At 31.6% G+C, this 13,717-nt stretch overlaps 1 protein-coding gene across 3 annotated transcripts in view; it reads left to right on the forward strand.

Annotated features, from left to right (window-relative positions):
* LOC118186200 (band 3 anion transport protein-like) overlaps nt 1-13,717 on the forward strand; it is a 422,199-nt gene that overhangs the window by 296,623 nt on the left and 111,859 nt on the right. For all 3 annotated transcript variants that reach the window (XM_035356272.2, XM_085810867.1, XM_085810868.1), the window contains 3 exons: nt 7,864-7,991; nt 8,602-8,738; nt 8,895-9,078. In XM_035356272.2, the coding sequence (XP_035212163.1) occupies nt 7,864-7,991; nt 8,602-8,738; nt 8,895-9,078 (449 nt within the window). The remainder of the gene's footprint in view (nt 1-7,863; nt 7,992-8,601; nt 8,739-8,894; nt 9,079-13,717) is intronic.

The raw sequence follows: 13,717 nt of genomic DNA on the forward strand, positions 1-13,717 counted from the left end.
TCATTTCATCCATGAATTTGTACCTTCTCTTCTGCGTTATCCTGTTCAGTAACTTAATTAATAATAAGTGAATCAAATGAAGAATTAGTTGTAACTGATTCATTATACCAATATGCTAGAATGAACTTTAAAAAGTTCATATCTGTAAAAATTATTGCTTTACTTGTCATTTTATTTACTTGAGATTCTCATATCATTTAAAATAAAGGTTAGAGATGTCGACCCCCCCCCCCAAAAAAAAAAAAAAATTCTAAGTGGCATTGCTTTTCAAAGCTGCTCGATAAGCCACGCCACTCAGAGTTGTTTGCAGGGCTGTGGAGTCGGAGTCATGGAATCAGAGTCGGGCAGATTTTAGGGTAAAAGAAGTCAGAGCTGGAGTCTCTAAAAGCAGGCGAACTCCAACTCCAGTTTTTGTAGGACAGTTTGAATTTGAAATGAAATTAAAATGAATTGAAAAAGTTAATGACAAGCTGAGTTATTATTTTTATTTATGGACTGTATACATTAATAGATAAATATAAGGGAGGAGGATGGATGTGATATTTGCTATTAGTGATTAAACTTACTCATTTAGTTACTTCATTTAGTTACAAATCTCCTTGGTAAATTTAGGTAAACAGCAAGAGCTCCCAAAATTGATGCCATTCTTAGGAAGCGAGCAGGAAAAAGAGCAATTATTGATCAAGCAACATGATAAAGAAGTACATAGTTGGTGATAAAGAGGTTTTTAGAATTAAGAAATTTTATAGAAGATGTAGATAACCCTGATGTTTCAATAACAGAAATGATCTTGCAGAATTGGAAACTCTTTTTTTCTACACTGTATATAGCCACAAAAAAGCTGCAAACTGAAGAACTGACAGGAGGTGAGAATGGAAGAATGGGATCTTTGTTCTTTCTGAAGTGGAGGGTTTATTGCGGAAGGAATCATTTCTTCAATGAAGAAAAGAGAAACTAGTTCGCTAGACAATGAGATCTTGCTGAATTCAATATATGTAGATCTGAAACACCGAATTTTCTTGATGACGAACAAATTAAAAAGGCAAAGAAAGCCATCTATGAACTTTCATTAAGAATGAAATTATTCTCAGAACAAATGGAGAATTTGAATCAGGACAGTCAAACTGCAGACATTGCAATTGAGTCTCTAACATCCTCTTCCAGTGATGAATTAGATTTTGAGAAATATTTTTGGATAATATAGAAAAGGCTAAGGTAAAGCGAATGAAAATAAAGAACCAAGTGCCTTTAGATATAAAAATGAAAAAATACAAACAAGATTTCTACACGGCCTTTGAAGAAATAGAGAAAAATGATTGCGCTTGCAAGACACCTCTTTTAGAACTTATAAAAATCTATCCTGAAAAGTCAAAAGAAATAGCTCTAACAGTAACAGGTCTTCCTCCTACTCAAGTTAGTATGGAAAGACTTTTTTCATCTCTGAAGTTTATCAAATTGGATCTATGGCCCTCCAACAAAGAAGCTCTTGCCGAAGCTATACTGTTTCTTAGAAATAACTAATGCCAGTTTTTCCATTTCATAATAAATGCTAATTAATATAAATAATTTGCTATGCATTTTTTTCTGTAGCATCTATTACTTCTTTTATATTAAAAAATAAGCTGTAATCCATGTGTAATGTCTACATTATATATATATATATATATATATATGAGGGAGTCGAGTCAGAGTCTTTCATAAACTTCCATTCATTGAGATGATATTTACATGATTAAAGGCAATAAGATAAATACTTTAAATTATAATGTATACCAAGTGACAAAAGATTTCATGACCAGATAAAAGCCGTCATGCTACTTAGAAGGTTAATCCTTAGTGCTCCGTTGGCTGCAGTATAAAGATATTTTTCAGGAACTCCAGTGGCTTCGTAATGCTTAAGATGCTATGTTACTATTAAGGTTAAATAAATCAAGGTTAAATAAATCAAGGCCAAGGTTAAATAATGACCTTTTTTATGGTTAAAAACATGGAGGCAACCAATGTTATGATGAAAATTCAGAGCTGAATGATGGTGAAGATGTACTTGATATTCAAGTATTACCCTTCCAGCGTGCGCGCTTAGCAGTTTTACATGAGCATGTGCGCATTGTATTTTTTATGACATCTGTTATTTTACTGGTTTTGGCCCGAAAAATGACAGAAATGAGTGAATATTGATAATAAATTTGTTAAAACATAAAATATTAACCTTATTATTGAAAAATGCAGATGATGTCAAGTTCAAATGATAGTAAATTATTTTTAAATGCTTATATTAGTCAGGTGGAAAAGCAATGATGTATTTTATTATAGAAATTAAAAAATTTATTTTTTAATAATTATATTTTAAAACCGAAGCTAGTTTTAATATTCATCTGTCCTGTCGATTTATCATCGAATCGAAGACGACTTGTCAAAAATAAAAATCTCTTACAGCTCATCACAGCTCTTGTTATTTCAATTCCAATGCCATCACTTGAGAACAAGTCTTTTGCATTTACATGATGTCCTTTTTTTATTCCTGTCATATATAGCCATCCAAAGAAGGCCATCATTTCCATTCGAGTAACAGTGCAGTCTCTATCTCTTGAGTATTTTGCCTTTTAGTAAACTTATATATTTATTTGTTCATTCCAAAATTTCATCAAGCATATTTATATCAACTATTTTCAAAAATGTTCCCATTTCATCCTTTATATCCTTGGCATGGTGTTTTAGGCCAGGTAACGCTTACGATATTCATCTTATTCGTCTTTGAGCAGTTTGCATACTTCTGTTTTTGCCTCTTAGAAGATTTATCCTTACTAACAAAAAATATATCATAATCATTTCTTTTTTCTATATCATTATTACTACCATCATCCAAAATTTATTGTTCAGATTCAGTGCTGATATTATTTATCTCTATATTTTTCTCACTCAGATTGCTATTATTCTCACATCCAAAGGTTTCATTGTCTTCTTTTTCTTCATCAGATAATTCTTGAAGAATGCGAGTAAAATCAGCTGGTTGCGCATAATCCTTTGCCACGAATATAAGAATTATAGAGTCGAATTTATACAAATTAAAATAATACACTTCAGTTACTAACACAAAATTACAAAATATTTGACAAAAAAATTTTCCGAATTTTTACTCGTGACCATGTGCACGCCATAACTTTTACAATGAAGCTGCCACGTAGTGCAAAAGCCCAGTAAAAAAAACAAAAGAAATTGTATGGCTTCCTGTTGGCACATTCCATGATGTGGGGAAGGGTTGAAAGGAGGAATAGAAATGACATTCAGATGTCTCAGCTGTGATATGCGAAAAGTGTGCATTAAAAATCGAATTTGTCATAAACTTTGTGCATAGCGTGCGTGCTGGAAGGTTAAAAGATAATTTAGAAGATAATATTGATAATGATTCTGATATTTCATGTAGTGGTAGCAAAATTATACCACCAAACAGACAAAGAATGGGAATACTGAAAGTCGAAGATTCTTTAGAAACTTAAATGAATGGCATGATGTTGCAGAAGAATTAGTTATTCCAAAAATAATATATATTAATATATCATCAAAAGTCACTGGACTGTAAGTTCCTTCAAATATTGTACAGCTGATACAATGTTTAAATTGTTTTTTAATGGATTAATTAGTAAATGAAATTATAAAAGTAGCCAACAATTATGCAGAAAATGTCCTAAACTTGAAAGAAGTATCTAGTAACTTCATTTGGCAAACATGGCATGATGTGGAAAAGGATGAATTTTAGGCTTTTAATCAGAGCTATCATCAGTATGGGTACAGTACCTCTTGGCAAATATGCAAGAATACTGCTTGATTAAGGAGATAAAAGGATCTCTTTCTTTAGCAACATGTTTCTGAGGAAAAGGATCAACTAGGTATTCTGGATGTTGCATTTGAGAACACGTGAATCTGCGATAAATGTAATAGGAGAAATGATACTGTTCAGTTGAGGAGAATAAGGGGATCTTTTTCTTTAGCAACATATTTACAAGGAAAAGATTCAACCAAGTATTCTGGATGCTGCATTTGAAAGCATCTGATCCAGTGAAAAATGATATTAGAACTCATATACAATGTGCAAGTAATTTTTGGAAGATATAAATTCAAAATTTTCAGAACATTTTGTACCTGAACAAAAAAAATGTGCATTAACAAGTCCATAAAAATTTAAGGGAAAAATATGTTTTTTTTACTTATAATCCCAATGAACCGACCAAATCAGATATTTGCTTATACATTTTGACAGATTCAGAAATGGGATATCTGTATAGCGTCCTTCCATATTATGGTAACATCACTTCTGGAAATCTGCCAAGGCCAGATTTTCTGATCTGCACCAGAATTACCCTACATCTGTGCCAGCAATTATTAAATCAAGTACTTACTGCAGAAGGATATCAAATGTACATTGACAGGTATTACAGTAGTATAACACTAGCTGAAGAATTTAAAAAATTAAATGCCACATGACCTGTACCATCAAAACAAACAGGAAAGATGTTCCAGTACCTCTGAAGAAAACTGAATTCAATGAAAAAAGGGCTGTCGAGTACAACACAGGGCATAAAATGGTCTTACCTTGGAGAGATGAAAGAATAGTGTCATTATTGAGCAGTTGCTATAATGCTGGAATGATAACCACTATAAGATTTATACGATGTGGTACAGAAGAAGCCAAGTATAGTTGTTGGATACACAATGTCAGTGGATAGTGCTGATTGGACTTATCAATGTGCCTGTAATTATTGCTTTTTGAGGAAATCACTGAGGTGGAAACTTTTTCTGGAGAATAATAAATTAAAAAAAATTGGAAGGCTTTCAGATTTTATATTATGCCCAAAGGGACTTATTTAACGTTTTGTGGGTAAATCTTGAATTTGTCACATGAGAGGTAGGCAAAAATGCACGCTGTTTAGCTAAAGTCATCCCACCTCACCCCTTAAAGATCTGATTTTGTCTTTCAATGACTTGTCAAATCCACATGTAAACATTTTTTGAAGAAACAAAAAAGAAAAAATTCTGAAAGCTTTCAAATTTTATATTATGCCCAAAGGGGCATTTCTTAACGTTTTGTGTGTTACCTTTACTTATTAAATATCATGTTCTTCGCACTAAACCCATAAAATTAAATTCAACAACAATATCACAAAATATTTAAAAGAGCATATCTTTAGAATTTCTGATACGCAGCGTCGCACTCTGGAGATAAAAATGTTTTTTTTGTACAGTGTTGCTTTGAAATCGTTGAGTTTTTAATCAAAAATTCTTTAATGTTTGACAAAAGATGAAATAGATAATAAAACAAATTTGGGCTTTCAGATGCCTATATTCGGGTGGAGATGTTCATTGTTCAAAATTTGATGGCTCTAGGTAGCATTGTTTTATCACAGTGCGAGAAACATACATACATTTATGCAGATTCTTTGTTATTTAATTTCTTTAAATATAATACAGGGCAATCATATTTGGTGGGAAGCATTAAAGTGTTTTTCCATTTATAGTGAACCAACACAAAATGCCAAAACAAAATTAATAGTTCTTTTGGGCAAATTACCCCTTTGGGCTAATAATAAATTAGTCAATAATAAATTCATACATATTCTATAAAACTGTACAGTACAATAAAAATGAGAAAGCACTGCATTTATGATATCGTAAAATTTTAGTCGATTGGCTCATAGGAGATTTTTGTCAAGATAGAGCAAGAGTTTCTACATCAGCTCTAAGACAAGATATAATCAGGAAAGGTAGAAAGAGAGACTGCATTGTGTGGCTAATGAGTACTGTAGCACTTGCCCAAGTAAACCCAGAATGCACATGTGGGGTATTGTTTTTGAAGATATCACACAATGGTGAATTGCAAAATTTATATTTTGTTTGCAAAAGAGAAATACTTATTTATAAAATAAATAAAACCAAAGATAACATGTAATTCCTTCCACACAAAATAAGACTTCTTCTTCTTGTACTCTCGCTGCAAAAATATGCCAATGTAAATAAAATAAGTACAAAAATGCTAAGGGTTAAATATGCTAGGGTCAGCTTCAGTAGATCTAGTCAAATGAGTCTTTAAGAACTTTTAACTGAGACATCATTCTTCAGTCTTTTCAAATGGCAAACATTTTGACAAATTGGTGTTTTAACTTCCTTTATTCTTATGTGTAAATCCTGAAAATCTAAATTGGGAATCCTTCTCTGTTCAAAGGTTATTCAATCTTTTCTCTGTTGAGAGCTTATGGAACACCCAGAGAGCAAAATATGTGCCTAATAATAGGGATTTATCTGAAGCTAAAAATTTGCTGTGATACAGTTCATGAACCATGTCTGTTATAACAAGAGAGTGCTGACATATGCATAGAAAATGTTAAATAATTTCAGTGATAAAACAAATTCTCATTTCAATCCAAATAGATTATAAATATAGTGTATTTTTATTCAAAAATTTATTTTTAGGTACTTATAAAAAATTGTCTTAAAGTTTATCATGCTGAATTTTCTGAAAATTATATTTGTTTGGATTCAAAATTAAATACGGATTACAGACATTTGCAGATTAAGGCATCTCAGATTATCAGAAGTCAAGTGTATTTTTAGCATGAAAGGAAGTAGTAAAATAATGAGTAAGATACACTGAAATCTTTTTATTCTGTAATTTTTCTGTGTATTATTACTATTATTAATGATGCTGTTCTTGAATGAGGATTCTTTTTGAAATGTTGTTAAAGTGGGTCTGAAATGCATCTAGATTTATGGATCTGAGTTGAAATATCATATTCAGGGATCCAGATGGATATCTAGGATAATTGATGACAACATTATGTCAGACAATGGCCTGAAGCTCTGGCAACATTTAATAGAGTTGATGTCTCAGCATAAAGAGATTGACTTGTGATTACCAAAATGTTCTGATGTTTCACTCATTTAATTTTTATTTTTAATGTGCTGCATGATTCTTTAATTCTTGAAATATCAAATTCATCCCCATCATTCTGTTTAATTGTAAAGTTTGTCAATTTTTTTTTCTATATTTATCTCTCATATGTTGCTTTATACACATTAATCCATCCAACTCTGGCTGCTTTTCTGTTTTCCATCATTTTATGACACATTTTTGGCTATGCTTATTTATATTTTTCGTTTGCTCACAACATCGGTGCCACATTAAGAGATTATATTCTCTGGATTTACTAGATTTTATTTAATTCTCATCCAATAAATGCATTGTAATTTAATGATTAATGCGATGTGATAAAAATTCTTATTAACTCTCCTAAGGAAAAAAAAAAAAAAAATACCACAGAAATAGAAGAATAGAAAGTATCACAATGCATTATCATGACACAGGAAATTAAAATAATTTTTCACAAAATTTACTTTATGCAATGATCTAAGTGAAAGAATACATTTTGTTATAGTTTTTATTTTAATGTAATGGAAGATATAAATGTTTATATGGTAGAGAAACATGATAAATTGTTAAGATGAAATTATTTGGATGAAAAACATATGCTTATTGGTGTAGAATTTAATAAATTTCTGTTGCATCAAAATCATATGTTGATTTTTTATTTTTTTTAAAATCACATCTCCTGAGAACTCATTGTCATACTTTTTTATTGGGTCATGCTGCTATTTACTAGGCATCAAGATAGTAAGTTTTTAATTTTTATTCCTAAATGTTTCTAGGATTTCTTTTATCGGAACGTTCATTATTCTAAATGTTAACCTCTTTATTCTAAATGTTAACCTCTAATAACATTTTTAATGTATTATATTAAGGAATATTAGGAATTTTCATTTTGCACAGTATTCTTTTTCAAGAGATTTTATTAAAATTTTTGTGATTTACAGACACCCTAGGAGGCATTCTGTGAAAAGAAAGCATCATGGTTTTAACATCGATGCAAAATGTTACAACACTGTCTTAGAACCAGAAGAAGCAGAAACTCTCCATTCTGCTGATATTGATTGCATGGCTAGTAAGGAAATTTATTCATAAATCTTAACTTTAATAAATTTATTGAAATTGTTTGAAAATTATTACTCCACTTCTTTTGCTTATTTACAGTGTTTGTTAATATTCATGAGAAAGAAATAGAAGATTGAAATTATTATTAAATTACTTTACATATACATGTGTTTTAACTATAATCCATGTGTATGTGTGCAGCTGATATTTATGGTACTTAAGCATTTGATAAAAGAAAACGAACTCATTTTAGTCTTCACAAAATAAAAACACTCCTAATTTGGCATGATTGGGTTGCCCAAACTGGGATCAGATGACACTGGAAGGGGTTAATCATATGTTTTATATATATTAACTGATTGAAACATTGCCTTCAAAATGTTAGACTGTAAGCTGAAGTTTTCAGTTCATATTTCTTTTTTACTGGTTGTTTTTATATAAATATATACCCACCCCTTTCTATTTTGTATTATACAGTTTCTATTAGTAAATGTAATTTTTTTTTGGGAGGGGGGGGGTTTGATAGCTCACAAAGGTATTTGAATTGTGTTTTTTAAAGAAAAGATATGTTAGCATCTAAGTGAAAAACAAAGTATTTATTATTTCAATTTATTATCTAGGTCATCGATTTGAAGATCCAAAAGGAATTCGACGCCACAAAATTCAAGATAAAAATTCTGTGGCATCATTTTTTAAAACAAAGAAAGATGATTTAGTTTCACCATACAAAAAAGAGTATGACCATGAACCTCATGAGGTTCGTATCTTTTCTGCTGTCTTATTTTAATTGTATCTTATGAAATTTTGTAGTGAAATATGCATGAAAATAATCTAAAATATTTTTAATACTTTTCACATTGTTGCATTTTAGAAACGATTAGCTACTAATATTTTATGCAACATTTCTCTACAGCTTTTTGTAGAGCTTCAAGAATTGCAAGAGCATGAGTACAGTGATGATTTAGAATGGAGACAAACTGCTAGATGGATTAAATATGAAGAAGATGTTGAATTAGGCTCTGACCGATGGGGCAAGCCTCATGTTCCTCCTTTGGTCTTTCGTAGTTTGTTGAATCTTCGCAAATATTTAGAGGCTGGTAAGTGAAATTCGAAATTAATGCATATTGTTTCTCCTAAAAGGTAAAATCAGTCTTTATAATAGATTGGTTGTTCTAATGATAAACACTATTGTGTTGATGTGTTTAGTACAGAATAACTTGCCAAAGTATTATGCTACAGTTTTCAGCATATGATTGCTGAGTCTGAAATACATGAAAGTATCATTGTATTGATATTAAAAATTAAAGATCTTATATGATAAATCTAAATGTGAGCATTCTGTTATAATAAATATTATTTTTGAAATCCAGAAAGATTGTCATAAAATGGCATTAAATAAAGTTATACAATTTTTTCCCGAGTTATGCAGATTAGCAGATAGAATTTTTTTTAGAATTTTTTTCAAGAAAGTAGATTAAACAAATTTTCATCTCAAATTTTGTTTATTAATAGATCACTTTTCCAGGGGTATACAATAGAAATTCTGTTGAAATTAAATATGAGAGGCTGTTAACTTTCATTAATCCTAAACGTAAGCTGCATCATTATAAATGTTCTCTAGATATATAAAAAAAAATTATGTGGAAGAATTATTCCTGCTGTTCACTTCAAATAAAAAAAATATGTATTTGATTCAAATATTTACTTTTGATATATAAAAAAATACTCGAGTGCAACATAAATTCTGCTAGCAATTTTGGCAACTCTATCCATGAAGTTTTAAAGAACTCAGCTCAAATAAGCACTTTAGCATTATTACAGTGAAATTCAATTAATAAATACAGTCAAAAGTCGTTAATCCGGACACCCATAATCCGGACCTCAAAGCTACAAACTTTCTGCGCATGCGTTCATGCGCATAGGCGTTTACGCATGCGCGTAATACTTTTATGCATGCACATATGCGTGTGCACATGCACATAATACGTTTATGCATGCACGTTTAATGTATAATGGACGGTATAAGCTAAGCTAAAATTATCTAATTATCTATTTCAGTTAATGTTACAGATTGCGTTGTTCCTTAACCTTCGAATTGGATCAGGCTTATTATATTTTGCAGACTGTTAGAGCAATTTTATAAAAGTAAGCTTGAACTTTCGATTAAGTCAAATAGAATTTCCGATGCTGGAGCTGCCAAAGGATCTATAAAGCGAAAGTATGTTTCGATGTCCATCAAACAAAAAGTGGAATTGCTGCAAAGAGTGGATAAAGGCATATCCTTTGTTTCTCTAACCATTCCGAAATCTGTTTATCAATTTCAGGCTGCTCTGCGGTGAGGGGGGGCACGTCGTGGCGCGCAATGAATTGGAATTTGATCTGTCAGCACTATCTTTATGTTCAGGGCAGATGTTTTTATTTTATTTAGCTTATAATTCCTTATTAAATGTAGTATTTCATCTGTCTTTGATATGATTTAAATCAAATTCGTCTTCATTATAATTCGCTTCCAATAGTGAAGAAAGTGACACAGAGGTTATTGAAAACGAAAAAATTTCGATTGACAAATTAGTCGGTATTCTCGACACAGCAATTATAGCACTTGAACGGCGGAACTTTGTAACTGAAAAGAAATTATGTCTGTTTATAGAATTAAAGAGAAAGTATTATCACATAAAACGAAGCAACTTAAACAACTTACATTGAAAGAAATGTTTAATAAAGTAAACAAATAAATAATAAGCTCTTTTTTTGTAAATTTTGATACCCTTTAGCTCATAATTGTTTTTATTTCATAAATTACGGTTTCATATTTTTAATTTTATAATTTCTGCATGCCATCTTACCAGATTTAAACTGATGATCTATAATCCAGAAAAATCGATAACCCGGAATAGCTGAAGCCCCGATGAGTCCAGATTAAAGGCTTTTGACTGTATTCTAAACTACTGAAGAATTTATTCCTAAAGCAGAAATTTCAATGTCCTGGAAGGGAGGAATATTCAACTTCAGATTAGTAGATTCAATCTGTAACAAAAAAGGTCATGCCAAATAATACACTGGAAACTATTTGAAATTACATGAGCCAAAATACTAAAAAACAAAAGTTAAATTTAGGTATTATAAAAATTTAGTGAGATGAACAGAAAGTTTCCTTGTTTATTAAATATAATTTTTATGTAATGTAGATGTGCAATGTGTACATATTGTTATGTTTTTCTTTTCTCTGACACCAGTTGTTACGTTATTTTCTTCCTTCACATTCATACAGAGTTTGTCTGGATTTGGAGTGAATAACGATGACAGCACTTGATAGAATATCGAAACATACTTTATTTAACAATATTAATCAGGACAGCTCCAAAACACTTTTGCAGTCGAAGATCTGCTATAAACACGCTGGAACAATCAGCGACACAGCCTTCAGATTATCAGGCTATCACGGTGGAGACAGCTTTACTGGAAAGCACCAGAGTACAGTTCCTGACTGAGCTCGGTCGTTCTCGGAACTCCATGTACTCTCGAGATTCTCCACGCTACAACTCATGATGCACTCGATGACACACAGAGCACAGCTCCCGACACTTCGGTTCAGTCATTACTGGAGCTCAACACGCTCTCTCAATGATGCACTAAGAGACTCCTTTGGTGCACTTGGCGACCCACTCGGCACTCGCTGCCCGGTGGTCAACTCGATTGTCTTAACACATACTAACTAGATGAGACCGACTAGCTCGCACTCTACGAGGCACTTGCTCAATGACTGACTATCAGCTTGATAAACGAGGCACTCACTAACTGACTGCGCACCAGCAGGGTTTATATATCTTTCGGCTTGTGTTCGAGAACATTCTGGATTAAACCGGTAAGAATTTGTTCCAGAAGGTTCTCCATCCATCCATGGCATATCACCGATTTTGTCGCCAAATGGGTGATTTTTTGCCAAATGTGGCAACCCTGCCTTCCCTTGCCATTTTATGGCAACACTAAAACTGCACTGCTGGAGAAGCTATCTCACCATGTCTGTACATTTCGTAACAATGTGAATATGTATGTGTGTATTCTTGTAAATTCTGGCAAATATTTTAAAACATTTGACCCGCTTGCTATTTTTATATATTTATTTGTTTAATTTATCCATTTAAGGTGACAGTTTTAGGTTTATTCTGAATGCAATTGAATTTGTGGCCACATGTTTTGTATATAAGTTTTATCTGTTGTATGGAATTGTAAAACTTTCTGTGTTTTTAGTTCTGAAGCTAAGAACATTTAAATTGTTAAAATAGCTTAACTAGAACACGAGATATGAGCAAAATCATTCCTGATAGTGACATTTGGCAAGTTAGCTAACATAGCTAATTTCTGGAAATTTTAAGAAAATGCATTTTTGAAAATCGGGACAAACTTTAGAAGCAGTTTGTCCCGAAGATTCCAAAGATTGAGTAAAGGAAAGCTGCCTTTTTTTTTTTTTTTTTTTTTTTAAGCAGCCCTCTTTTAATAGATCAAATCTTTGTACTTATCCCATATTTTGGCTAATAATTCACATTTGGGCTTAGTTTTGTTCAAGGATTTTTATATCAACATACTGTTGTCATTGCGATCAAAGTGATACTAATTAAGATTTTGTGTATCATAATAATCAATAATCAATTATTTATATTAAACTGGCTTCCATGTGCTAAAGAAGGACTTTGCGAATAGAGGACCCCTGATTGTGAAACTGGAGAAGTGTCTAGCATTTGCTTAATTGAACATAATTTGAAATCTGCTTTCAAATATGTAGCAATAAATGAAGATTAAGCTAATGAGGTTTTGATGCAGTCTGATCTCTGAAATTTAATTAAATAATATTAATTCTTAACTTCTTGAAAGTTTGTCTCAGCAGAAAGTATATGATCCCCATTGACAGAAATGATTCATTTCTCTCCATTAAAGCAGGGAAAGTGATTGACAGTGGCTGCTAAAAGACCATCTGTGCCCTTGATAGGTTCGGCAGTCCATAGTTGAATTAGTAGGACAGTGGATGTTATTGGATTGCTTCAAACTTTCTGAGATTTCACTTTAATTGCTACAACAGCAGTAGGATGTTCAGCTACAGGATTGGCGAGGTGCAGGATTAAAAAAATTTCCTGATCGGACATTTAAGATAGAAGATTTTATAAACTTTTGGTTAATTTTCCATGGGGGCATAAATATGATTAAAGAGTGAAATAATATTTGTTATTGTTGTTGTTGTCGTTGTTGCTTTTCCTGTCTTGTAAAATTTTAAGGCTTTGATATTGACTTGTGTTTAAGGCTTTGATATTGAAATGTGTTTGAATATTTGCCCCATATCAGTCCCAAAACATCTGACTGAAAATTTAGGAATAGCACAGTGCTTTTCTACATTTCTTCCTTCATTATATTGATTCTTTGGACAAAAAATGATCGATAACCACCATAACCTGCATGTACTAGGGTGTGTGGGGGGAGCAGACGGCCGGGGAGATACCTTTAATTGTACTTTGTGAATTAACTTATATAACTTGGTAAGAACCCCAACTCAAGATAAGACATATTTCCGAGAAAACTCTTTTATTTTTTCTATCTCGCAATAACTGTACTGTAAGTTTCATATCTATGTACTTATTGTATACGATTTTATTTTATTTCTTTTCTACTTTAATTATTTTAATAGCTGTAGTAATAAAATAATTAAAGTAGATAATAAAGAATTAATATTTTTAATTACTATTT

The sequence above is a fragment of the Stegodyphus dumicola genome, chromosome 2 (assembly GCF_044657685.1).
Source record: "Stegodyphus dumicola isolate Sdum_Otavi_A_Nest chromosome 2, ASM4465768v1".
Lineage (NCBI taxonomy): Eukaryota > Metazoa > Arthropoda > Arachnida > Araneae > Eresidae > Stegodyphus > Stegodyphus dumicola.